At 44.4% G+C, this 23442-nt stretch overlaps 1 protein-coding gene across 5 annotated transcripts in view; it reads left to right on the forward strand.

The window, feature by feature from the left end:
- The window catches only part of LOC110495930 (activin receptor type-2A), a 49732-nt gene extending 28743 nt beyond the window's left edge, over positions 1 to 20989 (forward strand). The window contains exons 1-11 of one of the 5 annotated variants that reach the window (XM_036952437.1): positions 1253 to 1308; positions 1563 to 1770; positions 4222 to 4343; positions 5256 to 5410; positions 11679 to 11828; positions 12139 to 12282; positions 14356 to 14501; positions 14637 to 14751; positions 15021 to 15159; positions 15388 to 15518; positions 16058 to 20989. In XM_036952437.1, the coding sequence (XP_036808332.1) occupies positions 1254 to 1308; positions 1563 to 1770; positions 4222 to 4343; positions 5256 to 5410; positions 11679 to 11828; positions 12139 to 12282; positions 14356 to 14501; positions 14637 to 14751; positions 15021 to 15159; positions 15388 to 15518; positions 16058 to 16252 (1560 nt within the window). In that variant the 5' untranslated portion in view covers position 1253 and the 3' untranslated portion in view covers positions 16253 to 20989. Of the gene's footprint in view, positions 1 to 1252; positions 1309 to 1562; positions 1771 to 4221; positions 4344 to 5255; positions 5411 to 11678; positions 11829 to 12138; positions 12283 to 14355; positions 14502 to 14636; positions 14752 to 15020; positions 15160 to 15387; positions 15519 to 16057 lie in introns of those variants that run through there. The other 4 variants (XM_036952438.1, XM_021571460.2, XM_021571458.2 and 1 more) reach the window with 4 other exon arrangements.
- Positions 20990 to 23442: the final 2453 nt, after the last annotated feature.

Below are 23442 nucleotides of genomic sequence, written 5' to 3' on the forward strand. Positions count from 1 at the left end.
CCACATTTTGTTATGTTACAGCCTTATTCTAACATTTATTTAGAAATATATATAAATCTACACACAATACAGCATAATTACAAAGCAAAAAAACAGGTTTTTAGAAAAGAAAAAAATGATATCACCTTTACATAAATATTCAGACCCTTTACTCAGTACTTTGTTCAAGCACCTTTGGCAGCGATTACAGCCTTGAATCTTCTTGGGTATGACCCTACAAGCTTGGCACACCTGTATTTGGAGAGTTTCTCCCATTCTCTGTCAGATTGGATGGGGAGCGTCGCTGCACAGCTATTTTCAGGTCTCGCCAGAGATGTTAAATCGGGTTCAAGTCCGAGCTCTGGCTGAGCAACTCAAGGACATTCAGAGACTTGTCCCGAAGTCACTCCTGCGTTGTCTTGGCTGTGTGCTTAGGGTCATTGCCCTGTTGGAAGGTAAACCTTCGCACCAGTCTGAGGTCCTGAGTGCTCTGGAGCAGGTTTTCATCAAGGATCTCTTTGTACTTTGCTCCGTTCGTCTTTCCCTTGATCCTGACTAGTCTCCCAGTCCCTGCCGCTGAAAAACATCCCCACAACATGATGCTGCCACCACCATGCTTCACCGTAGGGATGGTGCCTAGTTTCCTCCAGATGTGATGCTTGGCATTCAGGCCAAAGAGTTAAACCTTGGTTTCATCAGACCAGAGAACCTTGTTTCTCGTGATCTCATAGTCCTTTAGGTACCTTTTGGCAAACTCCAAGCGGGCTGTCATGGGCCTTTTACTGAGGAGTGGCTTCCGTCTGGCCACTCTACCTTAAAGGCCTGATTGTTGGGGTGCTGCAGAGATGGTTGTCCTTCTGGAAGGTTCTCCCATCTCCACAGAGGAACTCTGGAGCTCTGTCAGAGTGACCATCGGGTTCTTGGTCACCTCCCTGACCATGGCCCTTCTCCCCCGATTGCTCAGTTTGGCCGGGCGGCCAGCTCTAGGAAAAGTCTTGGTGGTTCCAAACTTCCATTTAAGAATAATGGAAGACACTGTGTTCTTGGAGACCTTCAATGCTGCAGGAATGTTTTGGTACCCTTCCCCAGATCTGTGCCTCGACACAATCCTGTCTCGGAGCTCTCTAGACAATTCCTTCAACCTCATGGTTTGTTTTTTTTCTCTGACATGCACTGTCAACTATGGGACCTTATATAGACAGGTGTGTGCTCTTCCAAATCATGTCCAATCAATTGAATTTACCACAGGTGGACTCCAATCAAACATCTCAAGGATGATCAGTGGAAACAGGATACACCTGAGCTCAATTTCAAGACTCATAGCAAAAGGTCTGAATTGTTATTTAATTTTTAAAAAAGTGTTTAAAAAGAATTGCTAACAATTAAAAAAAATGCTATGTCATTATGGGGTGTTGTGTGTAGATTGATGAGGAGCATTTTTTATTTAAGCAATTTTAGAATACGGCTCTAACGTAACGAGATTAAAAAGTGAAGGGGTCTGAATACTTTCCGAATGCACCGTATGTAGAATACAGGCTGTGAATGACCCATTCTGCTTGTGTATCTCTTGCTCTGTCCTGTAGGTGCAATCCTGGGTCGCTCGGAGACACAGGAGTGCGTTTATTACAACTCTAGCTGGGAGAAGGAGCGAACCAACCGCAGTGGCATCGAGCCTTGCTACGGAGATAAGGACAAGAGGCTCCACTGCTTCGCCACCTGGAAAAACACCTCGGGAACCATCGAGATCGTCAAGCAGGGCTGCTGGCTGGACGATGTCAACTGCTATGACAGGTTAGGTAGTGTCTTATTCTGAGGCAAGATTGTAGACTTAGGGCTTAGTGGTCCTCTGTAGCTCAGTTAGTAGAGCATGGCGCCAGGATAGTGGGTTTGATTCCCGGGACCTCCAATACCTGAAAATGTATGCACGAAAACAGTCACTTTGGATAAAAGTGTTTGCTAAATGGCATATACAGTGGGGCAAAAAAGTATTTAGTCAGCCACCAATTGTGCAAGTTCTCCCACTTAAAAAGATGAGAGGCCTGTAATGTTCATCATAGGTACACTTCAACTATGACAGACAAAATGAGAAAAAAAAATCCAGAAAATCACATTGTAGGATTTTTAATGAATTTATTTGCAAATGATGGTGGAAAATAAGTATTTGGTCACCTACAAACAAGCCTGATTTCTGGCTCTCACAGACATGTAACTTCTTCTTTAAGAGGCTCCTCTGTCCTCCACTTGTTACCTGTATTAATGGCACCTGTTTGAACTTGTTATCAGTATAAAAGACACCTGTCCACAACCTCAAACAGTCACACTCCAAACTCCACTATGGCCAAGACTAAAGAGCTGTCAAAGGACACCAGAAACAAAATTGTAGACCTGCACCTGGCTGGGAAGACTGAATATGCAATAGGTAAGCAGCTTGGTTTGAAGAAATCAACTGTGGGAGCAAATATTAGGAAATGGAAGACATACAAGACCACTGATAATCTCCCTCGATCTGGGGCTCCACGCAAGATCTCAACCCGTGGGGTCAAAATGATCACAAGAACGGTGAGCAAAAATCCCCGAACCACACGGGGGGACCTAGTGAATGACCTGCAGAGAGCTGGGACCAAAGTAACAAAGCCTACCATCAGTAACACACTACGCCGCCAGGGACTCAAATCCTGCAGTGCCAGACGTGTCCCCCTGCTTAAGCCAGTACATGTCCAGGCCCATCTGATGTTTGCTAGAGAGCATTTGGATGATCCAGAAGAAGATTGGGAGAATGTCATATGGTCAGATGAAACCAAAATATAACTTTTTGGTAAAAACTTAACTCGTCGTGTTTGGGGGACAAAGAATGCTGAGTTGCATCCAATGAACACCATACCTACTGTGAAGCATGGGGGTGGAAACATCATGCTTTGGGGTTGTTTTTCTGCAAAGGACCAGGACGACTGATCCGTGTAAAGAAAATAATGAATGGGGCCACGTATCGTGAGATTTTGAGTGAAAACCTCTTTCCATCAGCAAGGGCATTGAAGATGAAACGTGGCCTGGTCTTTCAGCATGACTGATCCCAAACACACCGCCCGGGCAACGAAGGAGTGGCTTCGTAAGAAGCATTTCAAGGTCCTGGAGTGGCCTAGCCAGCCTAGCCATAGAAAATCTTTGGAGGGAGTTGAAAGTCCGTGTTGCCCAGCAACAGCCCCAAAACATCACTGCTCTAGAGGAGATCTACATGGAGGAATGGGCCAAAATACCAGTAACAGTGTGTGAAAACCTTGTGAAGACTTACAGAAAACGTTTGACTTCTGTCATTGCCAACAAAGGGTATATAACAAAGTATTGAGAAAGTTTTGTTATTGACCAAATACTTATTTTCCACCATAATTTGCAAATAAATTCAATAAAAATCCTACAATGTGATTTTCTGGATTTTTTTTTCTTCTCATTTTGTCTGTCATAGTTGAAGTGTACCTATGATGAAAATTACAGGCCTCTCATCTTTTTAAGTAGGGGGGAGATGGACAATTGGTGGCTGACTAAATACTTTTTTGCCCCACTGTATTCTTATTAGACTTAGAGCTAGTATTTAAGGGTTGGTGGTCTGAAGCACTGTACTTTAGTCCTTTCTTGCAGATGGTGACTAACACTTATTAGTTTAGGTCATACTGTCCTTTGTATGACGGTTGACTTAGTACATTTTTAATGGCACTGTATGGTCAATCCGACATCTGCATTGGCCATGCAGAATGTACGGTGATACGGCCTCTGCAGACATCAGGGCATTCATACTTCTTGCGCTTTGCGGAGCAGCGCAGAGCTGTTGTGAAGGAAGTTGTCAAGGAAGTGAGTTTTGTGTTTATACAGGACCTCCCGCCCTCACCTACCGTCAACCAATCATGTCAATGCGGAGCTATACAGAGCCCTCCGTATTGTTACGCAATTTGAGAGGCGCATGGCGATGCGGTACGGAGCTCAATTTGGCCTCTGCCTGCCTGTCATACGGCGTCTCCGACCACATACCACATTTTCAGATCAAGCATAAATTGGCTTTCTACTACAGAGCTGGTCAGAGTGGTTGTCTCTCTCTTTCTGTAAAGATGTAGTTCTTCCTCACCAGAGAGAGAAAAAGTGAGAGAAAGAGGGGGATCGGTTCAGTGGAGGGCTGCCAGCACTCAGCTCTCTACCTTTGTGACAGAGGTGTTCTCTTCTTTCTTCTTCTGTCTGTCTTTCTCTCTGCCACAGTAGTGAATGTGTGGAGACGAAAGAGAGTCCGGACGTCTTCTTCTGCTGCTGCGAAGGCAACATGTGTAACGACAAGTTCCTCTACAGCCCCGACACGCAGGCTGTCCAAAGTAAGTCGTCATGTAAGTTCACACACAGGAAGCTGATGTAATGTCACATCCTCCTCTGTCTGTTTTCCAGCCAAACACAGGCGATCAGTCAATAAGAATAACCCAACCTAACCCAAGAGGCACTGGGGCATATTCCCCCAACACACACTAGAGACACAAGGTCTTCTACTTCACCAGGGCCCGTAGGTCTACTGCTTTAATTTGAAACTCTGTGTCCAGGCTGGCCACTGTCCTCCTCTCTATGGCGGCCAGTAGGGACCTGTCTGAGTCTAGGCCCAGTCAGAGTGTAGCAACTAGTGTCGTCCGTCGGGGCCACCAAGCCCAGCCCCAGATAACCTCAGTGTCACAGGAAGGGAAACCGCAGCAATAATGCAATCCAGCCGTGTCTATGATGGCAGAGAACTGTGATGGCAGAGAACTGTGATGGCAGAGAACTGTGATGACATAGCTGTGGCTGATCACATCAAATACTACATCTTTGTGATATGACAAGTGGGCGCACTGCACAGTAAGGCTTAGCTATTTGTTTTTTGGGTCACTTGGTTGTTTCGGTGGTTATTTTTGGCTGCTGGCTTAAGTTCTCATGAAATGCATTTCACTATTAATCTCACTATTTAGAGGATTTTGTTGAAGCGACCCAGATGTGTTGAGCTGTGTCGGGAACTATTTTTAGAGTGTTTCACTACTACTCTTCTGATACCATTGTGTATGGCGTGATGAAAATATGAGGGGAACAAAGCACATTTGCATACCTGTATTAAGGTGTTTTCTCTCTCCATCTCCCTGTCTCCTCCTCACCAACCCCCTTTCTTCTCTTTCCACCATCCTCCCCATTCTCGCACCTTTATGTACCCCACACCTCTCATTTTCTTCCCCCTCCTCCCCATCACCGCCCTCTCCGCAACCCCGGTCCTCCGTCCACAGCGACCTCCAACCCGTTTTCCCAGAAGCCTCAGCTGTTCAACACCCTGCTGTACTCTCTGGTGCCCATTATGGGCATCGCCGCCATCGTCCTCTTCTCCTTCTGGATGTACCGTCATCACAAGCTGGCATACCCCCCCGTCCTGGTGCCAACACAGGTAAGAGTGTGAGAGTGTGTGCGTGCGATGTCCAGAATAAACGGAAGACGTACTCCTCACTGCTTGGTATTTTAATCTGGATATAGGAGTGACTCACTAACATTTCCAAGGAAAACGGATGCAAAACAATGGATGGCAGAAGAGAACGTTGAACCTGCTGATCTGAAGTGAACACACGTGATTAGCTGGAGAGTGACAGGAAGCCTAGCCCTGACTCGGACCGTGTGTGTGCGTGCAGTGTATGTGGGCACAGCCTGCCACTAATACTGTGAAATGTGTATCTGCTCAGCACTCAAGCCATTACTATGGCCCCACACACAGGCACACGACGGACACACACAAAGCTGTTGTTTGTTGACCCTGGTTAGGCTCACAGGATAGGGCTCTGTGCTCATAGGTCAGACAAGGGTGGCTCACTCAAGCCTGCTCCTGTACAGCTCTTTGTAAACTGCCGTTCAATAAATACAAATGTCACCAGAACACTGCCACTGCCTTTCCTCTGCCTGTTGCCCTTTGCAGTGTGTTTGAGAGGGAGCCCACGATGCCGTGAAGTGTTTGGTTACTGTGCTTGGTTACTGCGTCATACGGAACAGTGTGACCTGACCCCACTCCTCTGCCTCCACCCCAAAGGCTCCCTGTGTTTGTCATCTATTTCTGGGGTGAGCTGGGATGATTCTGGCCTCCCTAACCAAGCACTACGTGGCCATGATGCCATGGAGGAGAGAGCACCCAGGGTGCGGTTTAGGCCTGAAAGGGAAAGTGAGGGGAAAAGCACAAACTAATAAATAATGCAGTCAGGCTCTCCCTTCCCCTCTCTCCCTCCCCCTTCCCCTTCTCTCTCCCTCTCCTTCCATCCCCTGGAGGCTGGCTCTAACCCTGGGCCCTTAAAGTGTCCATGTTTAATCTATAACGCATCTCCTTTGAGCAGAAGTGCTGATTGCCTTGCCTTGTGAGCAGCTGATCTGACACCGGACTAAAACTCGCCCACTTCGACTCTTAATCTCTGTGTCATGTCTGATTTGTTACGACAAGCGCCCCTCCGTTTCATTTGCCCTACGTGGGTTTGCTTCAAGCTCTGCTGTAGCCAGACGAGCAGTCGTGACCCGCGGGTGAGGTGAGCCTGGAGAGAATGTACATTAAGAGCATCCGTCTATTTGCCATGAATACAACAATGGAATGCAGGAAATGCCAGGACACCGTTAGCTAGTGTCCTAGAGGTTGCCAGAGTCTGGCAGTAATGCATGCATACACAGGCCCAGGGCTAGTTATGGCAGGGACATCATTTATGACTGTTCTGCTTGGGGACAGCAGCCACTCTCCTAACTACCTGTCTTACTGTATGGAACATGAGCTGAGGCCTCTCGATTATTAATGAGCTTCTTTTTTTTTTTTAAAGGTAAACACTCACTGTGCTTTGTTACAGAGTGAGAGTGAGCGAGAAGGGATTGGCAACCTTTCAAGGGTCACCACAATCACGATCGCGTCCATATCTGAATTTGAGCCAGTATGCTACAGCAGGAAAATAATCCCGCAGGAACTGGACATTTGAATTATTATGTGGATTATAATTAATATACATTTTTGTAGGGCACGTTTCATTAGGGAGAAACGAGTCAGAAATCTCAGTGGAAATTACAAACTTTTAAAACCTTGCAGGAAAGTTCTCCTGCAACAGGGTGGTCAAATTAAGATCTTACATCTGTATGAAAACAGTTGAGTATAAAAAAAGGCTCAGGCAGAAAAGGAGATGGCTGCTCTATTAGTATTCTATACTTTTAACTAGCCTGCACTGAGTGTACAAAACACTAAGAATACATTCCTAATATTGAGTTGCACCTCCTCCCTTTTGCCCTCAGAACAGCCTCAGTTCGTCGGGGCATGGACTCGACAAGGTGTCGAAAGCTTTCCACAGGGATGCTGGCCCATGTTGACTCCAATGCTTCACACAGTTGTCAAGTTGGCTGGATGTCCTTTGGGTGGTGGACCATTCTTGATTCACACAGGAAACTGTTAAGCGTGAAAGAGCCAGCAGCGTTGCAGTTGACACATCTGTGCACCTGGCACCTACTACCAAACCCTGTTCAAAGTTTAAAAAATCCTTCTTTAACCGGTCTCCTCCCCTTCATCTACACTGTTTGAAGTGGATTTAATGTGACATCAATAAGGGGTCACAGCTTTCACCTGGACTCACCTGGTCAGTCTATGTCATGGAAAGATGTTTCGTATATTCGCTTTCCCACACAAGCACAAACACATGGTCATCAGATGCTGCGGCGCCAGGCGACACTGTCCACATATTTGTTATCGGGGCTCTATTTTTCATACGGCCATGAGAGGTCAGGGGAAACTGGAATTGATTCAGTAGCTGACGACACACACAAGCCCACATCTTTCACACGCCAGACCCAGGAGGAGTGAGAGGGGCGAGAGAGAAGAAAAGGGAGGAGGCCCAGGAGGAAAGCTGGAGAGAGAGAAGGGAGAAACAGGGAGAGATCTCTCTTACCAGAGTCATCTATCATCTGGGATGTGACTACTGCTCCTTTATCTACCTCCATTTCACCCTCACTGAAAACAATCATTTCTTTTTTTTGCCTCTTTTCTATCCTATAACAAGCACGCCTTTCATATAATGATAGAGGTAAGATACGTTTAATTAAACTCCCAACACTTTTCAATTTCAGTGGGTTTTGGTTGGGAGGGAGCTTGAGAACTGGGCCCGTTTAATTTCTGACTGCTTCCCGATGTCTTGTTTTATTTCTTTGGGATGGGTTTATTTTATATGTGAGTCATGGTTGCTTTTATGGATCTTTTTAAATCATATTTTTGCATGGACGTCATGCATTTTTTTTCATCCTATGTAATGCGAAATACAGGTGAATCAACCAATGACCAAACGAAGTGCATGCATGAGTCAATGTACAAAATGCATTCTATGAGCATGGATGTCCACTTTGGATGATAATAGTTTGCACTTATTTTTTTTATCTGTTGCAATGCAACCAAGGGTAGCTTACTAAGATGACGTGTGCCAACATGTAAATGAAAGAGGGGTTGGAATCCATTGAATTACGGAAAAGCTGCCTCTGAAATGAAACCTTATTCTCTATATACTGCAGTACTTTTGCCCAGGGCCCATGGGATTCTGGTCAAAAGTAGTGCACTATGTTGGGAATACAGTGTCATTTGGGACGCGGCCCATTCTTGTGCTAATACATGGATGAAAGAGGCATTGGACCAATTTAAATACAAGTATGGCCTTTGATGTGGCGCTGGTCAACATTTAGCCAATGTTTCGCAACAAAGGACTACTGTTTAACCCCCCCAGCAGCATGTGATGCTTTCAATGTCATAAGTCAATTGCTGAGATGTGTGATTGTTTGAAGGCCTCATGCATCAGAGTGGGTGGGTTTGTGCAGATTATTTTTTTAAATTTCCTGTGGTACAGTGTGGTGTGCTGACAAAGTGTAATGCACGCCATTCAGCCGCCCAACCACCTTGTGAACGGAGCCTGGGTCTGGTGACACTGTGACTGACTGGTCACTGTACACAGCCCAGATCATAACAATTCTAGAGAAAGAGATGCTGCTCCTGCTTTTGTAGTGCTTTACTTGAACTGTTTGCCACTTGAACTGTTTGCCACTGGTCTAGGGTTGCGTCCCAATTGGCACCCTATACCCTAAATAGTGCACTATTTTTGACCAGAACTCTTGTGGGCCCCAGTCAAACGTAGTGCATATATAGGGAATTGGGTGCCATTTGAGACTCGTCCTAGGCCTTTAGACAGTCAGTGGATCTGAACAAATTGCCCTTACCTCCTTAGCAGGGTTACCTAGGGTTACCTCTTCCAAATTGTTCTGTGGTACAGCTGGTATCTATTGTGAATGCTCCTTTAGCCTCCTTGGCTGTGTCATTGTTCCTGAGGACTTCGGATTTTATAAACAAAAACAGTCCTTCAATTCCAATATAGAACCGTCATGGTGGCCTAGAGTCAGTTGGAACTGCCTCTGCCCGCCAAGTGGTTACTTCTAAGTGAACTTGCAGACAGTAAGAAAATATTTTCACAACTTTTTACCTGTCAATCTGCTCCTTGTCGCATGTGTCATTACATTGCTAGCCAAGGTATGCCTCCCAAATGACACCCTATCCCCTATAGTGTGCCCTACGTTTTAACCAGGGCCCATAGGACATATGTAGTGCACTATATAGCGAATAGGGTGCCAATCGGGACACACACCACAATTCATAACCCTCTTACCACCACCAAGGACGTACCAGATCGTAAATCGGCCGTAAAATAAACAACACAATTGTTTTGTTTTTTTTAGTTCCTTTTTCAAAACATCATAAATGGGATGGAATTCTATTGAGGGCCATTTATTAGTGCCCAGGGGCGTCTCTCCATTAAACACAATACGGTTTTCAATCCTGCTTTTTACGACTCAGCATTCAAGCGTCTGATTAATTATTGAAACTATGGGGAGGAAAAGTCAGGCGTAAGCATGTAGGGCAGGCAGGCGTCTGGTGTGTTTACTGAAACCGTGGCCAATGTCAGCGCTGTTGCTTGGCAGGCTGTGGATGGCGGCGAGAGTCTGCCCCAACCTCCCCTCTCACCATTCTTCAGCTCTGCAGGGCGACAATAGACCCCCCCCCCCCCCCCCGAACACCCCTCACTTGTTCATCTTTCCATCAATGGTTGCCATGCCCTCCAGTGGACATTGAACCAGCCACTATGTATTATTCGATTTTGGGGCTCCACATCGATGGTGACATCATACTCCCTCACTCTCTCGAAAGTCACACGTGGAAGTGATTAGTTTAATCCAGAGGATCAGCTGACTTGACCCATTTTTATATTTGGAACACACACACAATTTGTGACACTTGCTCCCTATAGCACATTGTTGATTTGAAACTAACCCTGCCCTAAGCCATCACCAGAGGGAGAGGCTTGACCCATCCAGGCCACTCATATCAGGTTGCTCTTCATGCGATACAGTACCCAGATATAAATATGCTAAATACATGGCATTACTTCTGACAGCAGCTACTGTCACACCCGCCTTGTTTTCAACCCTGCCAGGCTGGCACCCTATTGCATATGTAATGCATTACTTTTGACCAGAGCCATTTAGGCCTTGGTCAAAAGTAGTTGAGAAAATAGAGAGCCATTTGGGACGCATCACCACAATCGAAGGCTAAAGGCGCCCTCCCCTCTCTTTTATTAACTAGCTTCTTCTAAGTCCCAGACCTCTCCTCTCTTCTCCTGTCTCTTATTTACTCGACCTTTTATGCGGGAGGACTTGTAAAAGACACGCTTGGTCTTCAAATATTCCTGTAATAACATGGAAGGATCTAATTGAAAATGGATGTCAAGTCCATTTCTTTGAAGAGACGGTAGGACTGACCGAGCTAATGCCCTGTGAAGTCTCAGAGAAGACTCTGGGTGCGCCCCAAAAGGCACCCTATTCCCTATAAACTATATAGTGCACTACTTTTGACCCGTATCCTATGGGCCCTGATCAAAAGTAGTGCACTACATAGGGATGCATTCTCTAACATTCTCTAAGTTGTGTTCAACTTATAACGTTTTAGTCATTTATCAGACAGTCTTACCCAGAGCGACTTACAGTAAGTAGTGAGTGCATTTTTTTTAGTACCATAATCTCGGCGTTGCAAGCGCCATGCTCTACCAACTGAGCCACACAGGAGCACGTAACTGAAGTAGAATACAACAATGCGCTCTCCTTGTCCTGGAATGATCCCTGCGGACAGTGTTTTAAGCATTCACACTGCTCTGTGTCTAGACTAACTAAGACAGTTTTCCTTGATGGAAATCTTTCAGATGAATCTCATCAGGTTTTCATCAATGTCTTGTCTAGTCTGGACTCTTTTTCATAACGATCTGTCTTCCCAAGTGTGTTCCCAGCAATCACACAGCTTTTAGAGTTCAAAAATACTGTTCCTGTTAGCGCAATGACAGAACTAATTAGATTCAATTTTATTGTATCCGGTGTATCAGCATCATGTGGGGACTGAATACGGTGAGGACGTGCACCTGTTCTTTCCGCTATTCTCAACTGAGAAGCAATGATGGAAATTAGAATTGGCATTTCAATTTACCTCCTGAATCAATTGACTGAACTGAAATGGAATTGAGCCCAACACCAAGTATGTAGCCCCAATGTCACACTAGTACAGAGCGTATGAGTGTTTTCATTGATCCCAGTACCAACCTGCTGTCTATCTCCCTGTCTGCCCTCTGCTACAGGACCCACTGGGGCCACACACCCCTCCCTCTCCCATCATGGGGCAGAAGCCATTGCAGTTGATTGAGATCAAAGCCAGGGGGCGCTTCGGCTGTGTGTGGAAGGCTCAGCTCCTCAATGACTACGTGGCTGTCAAGGTCTTCCCCATTCAGGTATGAGTTGGACGTTGAGGTAAAAATGACTTTATATAGATAACTGAGGCTTGAGCCTCCTGTTTTATGGGACTGTAGTGCCCCATGAAATACTATTAGTTATTGTGGTCATATTTGTGCATCACACAAGGTGAAATAGCTAATATATGCCATTCAGCAGACGCTGTAAAAGCAACTTAGTCATGTGCGCAAACATTTTCCGTATGGGCGGCCGCGGGAATCAAACCCACAATCCTGCCGTAGTAAGCGCCGTCCTCTACCAACTGAGCTACAGAGAACCTAACGTTGTGTGTTGGTGTGTCGCCTGCAGGACAAGCTGTCATGGCAGAACGAGTATGAGATCTACAGCCTGACTGGGATGAAACACGAGAACCTGCTCCACTTTATTGGTGTGGAGAAGAGAGGCAACAACATGGACATAGACCTCTGGCTCATAACAGCCTATCACGACAACGTATGTACACAACTTGATTGTCCACTAAAATGTACATTTGTCTATTTCAGGGATCATGAACTGGAATCGGCTGCGGGACGATTTTTTTCTTGAGAGGATGGGCAGGGGGCCGGAACATAATTACAAATAATTTGTAGACTGCAAATTGACCGCAAGAAGCCCAAACAGATACACTACTGTTCAAAAGTTTTGGGTCACTTAGAAATGTCCTTGTTCTTGAAAGAAAAGCACATTTTTTGTCCATTTTAAAATAACATCAAATTGATCAGAAATACAGTGTAGACATTGTTAATGTTGTAAATGACTGTTGTAGCTGGAAGCGGCTGACTTTGAATGGGATATTTACATTGCTGTACAGAGGCCCATTATCAGCAACCATCACTCCTGTGTTCCAATGGCACGTTGTGTTAGCTAATCCAAGTTTATATTTGTAAAAGGCTAATTGATCATTAGAAAACCCTTTTGAAATGATGTTAGCACAACTGAAAATTTGAGAAACAGACGCCACACAAGTCCTCAAATGCTCAATTGCCAAGAAACTGAAGATCTCGTACAACACTGTGTTCTACTGCCTTAACAGAACAGTGCAAACTGTCTCAAACCAGAATAGAAAGAGGAATGGGAAGCCCCGGTGCACAACTGAGCAAGGGGACAAGTACATTAGTGTCTAGTTTGAGAAACACGCCTCGCCTCACAAGTCCTCAACTGGCAGCTTCGTTAAATAGTACCAGCAAAACACCAGTCTCAACGTCAACAGTGAAGAGGTGACTCTGGGATGCTGGCCTTCAGAGTTCCTCTGTCCAGTGTCTGTGTTCTTTTGCCCATCTTAATATTTTATTTTTATTGGCCAGTCTGAGATATGGCTTTTTCTTTGCAACTCTGCCTAGAAGGCCAGCACCCCGGAGTCGCCTCTTCACTGTTGACATTGAGACTGGTGTTTTGCTGGCACTATTTTCTCAGAACAATAATAAACTGACCAAGTTTCAGAAGAAAGTTGTTTCTGGCCATTTTGAGGCTAATTGAACCCACAAATTCTGATGCTCCAGATACTCAACTAGTCTAAAGATGGCAGTTTTATTTATTCTTTAATCAGAACAACAGTTTTCAGCTGGCTAACATAATTGCGAAAGGGTTTTCTAATGCTCAAGGGTTTTCTAATGCTTTAAAATTATAAACTTGAATTAGCTAACACAATGTTGCTGATAACGGGCCTCTGTACAGCAATGTAGACATTCCATTCAAAATCAGCCGTTTCCAGCTACAATAGTCATTTACAACATTAACAATGTCTACACTGTATTTCTGATCAATTTGATGTTATTTTAATGGACAAAAAAGTACCTTTTCTTTCGAAAACAAGGACATTTCTAAGTGACCCCAAGCTTTTGAAAGTTAGAGTATATTTGACACACACAAAAAAAAAATTTGCTTACATTTGTATACGATCACATATTATGCGTGGGAATACTTTGGAAGAGATTTCCAAAATTAAAATCACTTGGAGCTGAAAAGACCACCCAAAAATAGTCTCAGACAACTTGGGGGGGAGCAAATAAAATGTGCCTGCGTGTCGCCAGTTGGGGAACCCTGGTCTATTTGTTCTTAACCCTCAACCGACCACACACCACAGGAGACTGGTGGGAGGAGCTTTAGGAGGACGGACTATTGTAACAACTGGAATGGAATAAATGGTTCCACATCAAACATATGGAAACCACTTGTTTCACTTCGTTCCATTAATTCCATTCCAGCCATTACAATAAACCTGTCCCCATATAGCTCCTCCTACCAGCCTCCTCTGCCACACATATACCAAGAGAATGGAAGCAGCACAGGGTCAGCCCCTGAAGCGGGTTTCCAATGACTGGCAACAACAGGTTGTCTGTCTGCCCTCCAGTGGTTGGACAGTGTTACTACAACTATGTTATCATCCCCCCCCTCTTCCTCCTCCTCCCATGTCACAGCTGAAGCAGGATCAGAGAATGTCAAATTAACCAATGTCCTAATTTTCCTGCGCACAATCCTACAGGGTGAATAGAGAAAAGACTAACACTAATTGTGTTTCCCCCATAGGGCTCTCTGACTGATTACCTGAAGGCCAACGTGGTGTCATGGAACGAGCTGTGCCACATCTCCCAGACCTTGGCCCGTGGCCTGGCCTATCTCCACGAGGACATCCCTGGGCTGAAGGATGGACACAAGCCCGCCGTCGCACACAGGTGGGTTGGGTGTGGTATCCGCCGGGCCCGGTCCTACCTCAAATTTTCTCTCACTCTCACACTCACACTCACTCTCACTCACTCACTCACTCACTCACTCACTCACTCACATCGCTCTCTTTCTGGCTCCAACAGGGACATGAAGAGCAAGAATGTGCTTCTGAAGAACAACCTGACCGCCTGCATAGCGGACTTCGGCCTGGCCCTGAAGTTTGAAGCTGGGAAGTCAGCAGGAGACACCCACGGCCAGGTACAATAGTGACGCTGGTTATTCTGATGCTGTATTAACCTGCAGAAAGAGCAGACTGTCAATACGTTATCCGCAAATGTTGTGATACTGTAGTTCACTTCAAAATCAAATACATTTTCAGACTTCAAAAGCGGTGTAATATCCCACGATTGAGGTCCGTAAGAGGAGTGTAAATATCGGACAAACGTTGATTTCGGAGTGAACTATGACCTTAGGGCAGTGTGTTGTTGACATGAGACAGAGTATAACCTTGTGTTATGCTTCTCCAGGTGGGCACGAGGCGCTACATGGCCCCTGAGGTGCTGGAGGGGGCCATCAACTTCCAGAGAGACTCCTTCCTGAGGATAGACATGTACGCCATGGGGCTGGTGCTGTGGGAGCTGACCGCTCGCTGCACCGCTGCAGACGGTGAGAGAAAAACCTTGTGTCCTTGTGTGTTTGCAACGGGTATGTTGACCTTGTGCGTCTCAGTAAGGATCAGTGACATGGCCGACTGCTGACTCCATGTGGAGCTGACGGAAGTGACCAGAATACTTACAGTGCCGAATGTGATCCCAAAGGACTCACCGTGTGTGTGTGTGTGTGTGTGTGTGTTTTCTCTCTGTATTCTCATGCAGTGTGTGTGTTTTGTTGCAGGTCCTGTGGATGAGTACACACTGCCCTTCGAGGAGGAGGTCGGCCAGCACCCGTCTCTAGAGGACATGCAGGAGGTGGTGGTCCACAAGAAGCTACGGCCGTGCCTCAGAGAGTGCTGGCAGAAACACATAGTGAGTGAAGACCAGTGGTAGTCAATTGTCATTCTCGAGTAAAAGTAAAGACACCTTCATAGAAAATGACTCAAGTAAAAGTGAAAGTCGCCCAGTAAAAACTGAGTAAAATTAAATTAAATATACTCCAAAGTAAATGGAATTGCTAAAATATACTTAAGTATTAAAAGTAAGAATTCTTTCACATTTTAAGCAAACCATTTTCCTGTCAAAATGTAACGAGTACTTTTGGGTGTCAGAGAAAATGTATGGATTATAAAGTACATTATTTTATTTAAGTATGTATTAAAGTAAAAGTTGGCAAAAATATAAATAGTAAAGTACAGATACCACAAAAAACGACCTAAGTAGTACTTAGATATTTCAGTGGTACTCTGGGCAGAGCAAAATTCAGTTGGTGTACAGTAACCGAAAAAGGTTGGAAACCAAATGAATTAGAACATAGAGCTAGCAACATCAGGGTTATGGGTTCAGTTCCTGCGTATGATCCAAGCTTCTGCTTAAATGACCATATATATATACTCTTATGCTTGTCCCAGGGCCTGGTGATGCTGTGTGAGACCATCGAGGAGTGCTGGGATCACGAGGCCGAGGCGAGGCTCTCGGCGGGCTGCGTGGAGGAACGTATCATCCAGATGCAACGCCAGACCAACATCATCGCCCCCGAGGAGATTGTCACCGTCGTCACAATGGTGACCAACGTGGACTTCCCTCCCAAAGAGTCCAGCCTATGAATGGACGAACATTGACTGGACGTGTCAGGTGGTGGACATGGAGCTATTTTGATTGGATGTTTTCAGGTATACATTGATCAACCAGAGTGGCCCGTTCAGGATCATGAACTCTGGATGATCCCGGGTTAAACTCTGACCCCTGACCCCCTCAGATGGGTGTGCTGGCGTGGTGTGTTTTAGTGCTGTGCGCTACACTACTGTCATTCAGGAAATACCTGGCTGTGCCCACCAACACTGGTTTGGTTTCTACCCACTTCATAGTACCATGATGTGTTGGACTCCCATAGCGAGCCTCAAACTGTCAAAAATAATCCTTCAAAAGAACACTAGGCCGTAACAAACCCTGTGAGCTGGGCAAAAGGGATATTTTCTATATGAAGAAAACACTAGGACCTCCTAACAGACTTCTGTTCTATTTTCTAAGAAAAAGAAGAGGAAGAGTATGGACTCTACAAGACGAACTCTCACGGCTCAGAAAAGAAAAGGGCAACTTGTTTTAAAATTCCTTTGCTGTTTTCTTTGTGTTTATATGATAATGATAATGACAATTGTAATGCCAATAAGAAACAGCTTCTGAATGTCACGTGTACTGCTGCTGTACATAATATCAAAACAATGGTAATCAAGGTTTATTTTAGGGGGGGGGGGGATCCATTTCCAAGCATTACTACTTCGAAAGCAAAACCATAGACCTCCCTCAAGTCAACACGGTATACCTCAGTTCCATCTTCATTACAACACTACAACCATAGAAGTAGAACTACTATTGTTTCTAGTTCTGTTAATTATATTTCTATGATTACAACAATCTCTCTGTAAACTATTCAGATGACATCATTACTTTGGTATTATTGAACTATATACTGTACAGCTGTGGCAGGTGAAAATATAAAAATGATCACCACAGTTTTTAAAACTAGTCTGCCAAGAGATGTATGACCATGCATTTTTACGCGAGCCGCCTTGTTTTTCTTTGCGAGAATTCTTTTTGAGCATCATTTTGTCCTTCCTTGCGTGTTTTAATTTGTTTTTATTGTAAACATTTTAATCCTACATTTTAAGAATAGTTCAATAACCCCCTAAGTCATTGAAAATTATGTTGTTTTTTTTAAACACTTATTTTGGCTTGCTGTGTCAACCGAGTATTTAATGATGTGAGCATGCCTTTTGGTTATCGTTTGGTCTTCTTTTTGAACAAGCTCAGGAAGCTACTCTTCTGTCTCTCTTGACTCTCTAGTTATTACCCATCTTTATCTCCCAGTCCCTAGCTACTACCCTTCTGTCTCACCCTGTCTGTAGCTACTACCCTTCTGTCTCACCCTGTCTGTAGCTACTACCCTTCTGTCTCACCCTGTCTGTAGCTACTACCCTTCTGTCTCACCCTGTCTGTAGCTACTACCCTTCTGTCTCACCCTGTCTGTAGCTACTACCCTTCTGTCTCTCCCTGTCCGTAGCTACCACCCTTCTGTCTCACCCTGTCCGTAGCTACTACCCTTCTGTCTCACCCTGTCTGTAGCTACTACCCTTCTGTCTCACCCTGTCTGTAGCTACTACCCTTCTGTCTCACCCTGTCTGTAGCTACTACCCTTCTGTCTCACCCTGTCTGTAGCTACTACCCTTCTGTCTCACCCTGTCTGTAGCTACTACCCTTCTGTCTCACCCTGTCTGTAGCTACTACCCTTCTGTCTCACCCTGTCTGTAGCTACTACCCTTCTGTCTCTCCCTGTCCGTAGCTACTACCCTTCTGTCTCACCCTGTCCGTAGCTACTACCCTTCTGTCTCACCCTGTCTGTAGCTACTACCCTTCTGTCTCACCTGTCTGTAGCTACTACCCTTCTGTCTCACCCTGTCTGTAGCTACTACCCTTCTGTCTCACCCTGTCTGTAGCTACTACCCTTCTGTCTCACCCTGTCTGTAGCTACTACCCTTCTGTCTCACCCTGTCTGTAGCTACTACCCTTCTGTCTCACCCTGTCCCTAGCTACTACCCTTCTGTCTCACCCTGTCTGTAGCTACTATCCTTCTGTCTCACCCTGTCCGTAGCTACTACCCTTATGTCTCTCCCGAGTCCCTAGCTACTACCCTTCTCGCTCTCACAGTTCCTAGCTACTAACCTTCTGTCTCTCCAGTCCCTAACTACTACCCTTCTGTCTCTCCCTGTCTGTAGCTACTACCCTTCTGTCTCTCCCTGTCTGTAGCTACTACCCTTCTGTCTCTCCCTGTCCGTAGCTACTACCCTTCTGTCTCACCCTGTCCGTAGCTACTACCCTTCTGTCTCACCCTGTCTGTAGCTACTACCCTTCTGTCTCACCCTGTCTGTAGCTACTAACCTTCTGTCTCACCCTGTCCGTAGCTACTACCCTTCTGTCTCACCCTGTCTGTAGCTACTACCCTTCTGTCTCACCCTGTCCGTAGCTACTACCCTTCTGTCTCACCCTGTCTGTAGCTACTACCCTTCTGTCTCACCCTGTCTGTAGCTACTACCCTTCTGTCTCACCCTGTCTGTAGCTACTACCCTTCTGTCTCACACTGTCCGTAGCTACTACCCTTATGTCTCTCCCGAGTCCCTAGCTACTACCCTTCTCGCTCTCACAGTTCCTAGCTACTAACCTTCTGTCTCTCCAGTCCCTAACTACTACCCTTCTGCTTTGAGACGCCGGTGACCCATCTCTTCCTGGTGTCATCTCAACCATAGCGTTAAAACATCTCAACTTCTAGCCTCTATCATCTCAACTCGGTTGAGCCTTTAATCAGTGTGACAACGTTACTACTGTAGACCCACCCTGGGCAAAACTAGGATGTCTCTCGTCGTCCTTCCGGAATTTGATTTGTGAATGTGTTCCATTTCTAGCTTGTTGTATGAACTCAGATTTGTCTTCTGGGTGACATTGACACGGATGATGATGCGTTCATCTTTGCATTCTCTCTCTTCACACCTAGTCCGTGTTTAAACTGGAACTACAACAACGTTCAGGGATTCAATACTATGCTTTTCAGTAATTACTACAGTATATGCAACTCGTGCAGAATGGTGCAAGTGCGTGCGTACTTGCATTGCTGCAGGAGCGACTTTCACACCACTGTAGCATTTTTTTAAACAGTTAATCTTGTCTGTTGATCTTTTCATTATTTGCAGACCTGAGCTTTTGAGTATTAGACAGAGAGCAGGTGGGCAGGTGCCAAATCAAACTATTACTTTACCTCTTATCTGAAAGACAGTGGAACGGACTTAGGGAAGGCCCAACTGCATTACTAGATTGTGTCTGTACTCTCGGGGTAAAGGCTGCAGTTGGCCAGTGGTCTCGCAGCGGATGTAGGCTCTATCACAATTTGTCTTTCCTTGGTTCCTCACATCCTGTCTCCTTGCCTAATATGGTTGAGGAGGAGGAGAGGGGATGTGAGGATTCAAGGACATTTTAATTGAGAAAGCTGTCGAATGGTGGTCGTTACTGTGAACCCCCCCCTCCCCCTCCCTCCCTACACACTGGAACCCTGTAGCGCTCAGCAATACAACTAGCAAGCAAATGGCATTAGAGGAAGAGTGGAAGGGGCACGAGTTTCCAAGCAGTTAGCGGTGAACCAACAATCAGATATACAATCACTACAGTACTACTGCATTATTTTGATTGTCGTATGTGCTTTTGAGAAAAAATAAATATGTAGCCACGATGTGATCCTCTGATTTCTGGTATTTTGAGGGTATCATTTTGTGTACCTGATTTTTATTTTTCAACCACAGCTACTTGTACAGAGCTGATTTCACTGTACAGACGTTTTAAAACCCCAAACCACACTACAATCTTCTTAGTTGATCAGACCTTGGCCTTCTTGTGAGAGGTGATTTTCTTTCAGATAAACTTCAGAAAGCCCAAATAACATTTGACTTCAGATTTGACTGGAATATTGAAATGCACATTATGTAAATATATATGTCATTTTTAGATCGTAGAGGATGGATATAGCATGAGGTTGTTTCTATTGTTTTTAGAATATATCACAAAGAAGCAAAAAAATCCCTGATGAATGAATTATTCCATAATAAGATTTGACCTGTTTATTTTGTATGTCTATGTTTTTAAATTGTTTCAATTAATGACCAAAACGGTCACTCTTCCTTCCCCAGATGAGACTCATTTCTTTCTAAGGTGGTCTGATGAAAATTCCCTCAAATGAAACCCTGAATCAATAGTTTTACCATTTTCACACTACTGAGGTGAGCCAAACTAAGCCGGACCGAGTCGGACTGGGGTGGCCTGGTTAAGCATCCACCATAGTTGCTGAAAATGACAATGTGATCGGAAAATATCAGAGCCAGCAAATGATGGTTTGGGTTGGCTCAGTAGTGTGAAACCGGTCATTGTTTTACCTCAGACATCCTAGCTCAGACCCCAGATGTTACTCTACAGCATTGAGATACCATTGCTACAATATTCCAGCAGTGTTGCAAGAATGTTATCCCTTGTATGTGACCAGCAGACAGTGTTTTCTGTAACACACTTCCTCTCAAAACAACACTAAAGCTAAACCTAGGTTCGCTTCAGTTCTTTATTTGCTGATAGTCAAAACAGTGTGACTTGGCACAAATGACTGTTCAATTGGCTAGTGGACTTGCCAATAATTTTTATGCTTTGCAAGTTATTTAACAAACTTTTCAGATGCCTGGTTGGAAGTGGATGTTAAATATTGTACAGAGAAATTGTATGCTATTGTCCCTAAAATAAAGTATAGTGACTGCTCATTGCTTCTGATGTCCATCTGAAATCTGCTAATTGTTTTTACCTAATAATGTTGGTGCTGAAAACAGACCACTAGATGGCAGCGTTTGACATTGAATGGGTTTCATCTTCATGCATCACTATAACAAGTATGGGTCATACACTGATGAAAAAAATGCTTGACTTTATTCAATAAGTAAAGCCAAATCATTCTATTTACACACAGGGAATATACACGTGGGGGAAAAAATTTGTATCAGGTCATTCATTGTCAGTCTGTTAGGGGATGGTTCGGGGTCCCATGTCTTTCAGTGGTTGTCCAAAACCAACCCTCAAACTGGACCCAATATTAAAGAATATTACCTTTTTGACAAGCATATCGACTCTTTAAACTGAAAGAAAACCTTTCTTCAATATTGATGCAGATACCTTAAGAATTATCTATAGAAACCTATGATGGATAGTGTGCAGGAAATTGTCTTCTACTGAGATGATGATATGCGGGACTCACCTTGATGACAACTTGCTTGTCAAAATGATGTATAAAATTCGGATTTCCTCTGGAGGAACTTAATTAGAAAGAAAATGTGGTGTAAATGTATTAGTCATTCCCAGCAATAATATACCCGCTTTTGCGTAACCTTCTGTTACCATTGTGAACCATTTGAAAGTTTTAAAGGTTCTTCATCGTAGATGTCATTCAAGTGTTTTGTCGCAATTATCAGGCAAAGTTCATGAATGGACAGACCTGGAGGGGAAATCAGGCCAAATCATTGATGTGTAATAAGAAAGTAACCCTGCCTCACAATCTATTGAATAAATCCTAACATTTTTTTTTTACTCATTCACTATGATAACTGAAGTTCCGAGCTCAACACAGTCTTGCTCACTGTCTCATAACTACAGCACCAGTAAGCAGTGGTGGAAAAAGTATAGTGATAGTAGTAGCAGGCTTTAAATTACCATGGAGCGTGATTGCTTCGGAGTTCACCATACATAGCAGACTTGGGCAGAATATCATTGTACTTTGTAGTTTATTTCAAATGCCAACTTTGAGAACCAACTATTTCCTTTTGAAATTCAAATACAGGTCTCAGAAAGATAATATTTGAAGGTATTTGAAAATATATATGATCATGGTTTGGAGGGCTTTCAGTTATCAATCAATCAAATGTGTTTATAAAGCCCTTTTTTTTTACATCAGCCGATGTCAAAGTGCTGTACAGAAACTCAGCCTAAAACCCCAAACAGCAAGCAATGCAGATGTCGAAGCACGTTAGCGAGGAAAAACTCCCTAGAAAAACAGGAAGCTAGGAAGAAACCTAGAGAGGAACCAGGCTTTGAGGGGTGGCCAGTTCTCTTCTGGCTGTGCCAGGTGGAGATTATAACAGTACATGGCCAAGATGTTCAAATGTTTATAGATGACCAGTCAAATAACAATCACAGTGGTTGTAGAGGGTGCAACAGGTCAGCACCTCAGCATTAAATGTAAGTTGGCTTTTCATAGCCAATCATTCAGAGTTAGAGACAGCAGGTGCGGTACAGAGAGTCGAAAACAGCAGGTCCTGGACAAAGTAGCACGTCCGGTGAACAGGTCAGGGTTGCGTAGCTGCAGGCAGAACAGTTGAAACTGGAGCAGCAGCATGACCAGGTGGACTGGGGACAGCAAGGAGTCATCAGACCAGGTAGTCATGAGGCATGGTCTTAGGGCTCAGGTCTTCTGAGAGAAGAGAGAGAGAAAAAAATAGAGAATTAGAGGGAGTATACTTAAATTCACACAGGACACCGGATAAGACAGGAGAAATACTCCGGATATAACAGACAGACCCTAGCACCCGACACAAACTATTGCAGCATAATTACTGGAGGCTGAGACAGGAAGGGTCGGGAGAGTTATGAATCTTAATATATAGCTTAAAATGAAATACTTCATGATTAAAGAAAATTGAAGAAGAAAAAAATGTACAACCTGTTAGGGAGCATGAACCGGTGAAATTGCAGAGTGTGAAATTGAAAATACAAAAATCGTAGTATTAAACATTCATGAAAATACAAGTGTCATACATAATTTAAAAGCTTAACTTCGTGTTAATCCAACCGCGTTTTCAGATTTCAAAAAGGCTTTACGGCGAAAGCATACCATGCAATTATCTGAGGACAGTGCCCCACATCAAAACACTTTATCAACCAGCACAGGCATCACATATAGCAATTAAATAAATCACTTACCTTTGAAGATCTTCCTCTGTTTGCAATCCCAAGGGCCCCAGCTACACAATGAATGGTCGTTCTGTTCGATAAAGTCCTACTTTATATCCAAAAAGTCTGTTTAGTTGGCGCCAATGATCTCAATAATCCACTGGTTCAACATGCATACAAACTAATCAAAAAAGTTACGGGTAACGTTTGTCCAAACAAGTCAAACGATTTTTCTAATTATTCCTCAGGTATTCTAATATCAAATAAATTACTGTTG

This window comes from Oncorhynchus mykiss, chromosome 18, assembly GCF_013265735.2.
Source record: "Oncorhynchus mykiss isolate Arlee chromosome 18, USDA_OmykA_1.1, whole genome shotgun sequence".
NCBI classification, from domain to species: Eukaryota; Metazoa; Chordata; class Actinopteri; order Salmoniformes; family Salmonidae; genus Oncorhynchus; species Oncorhynchus mykiss.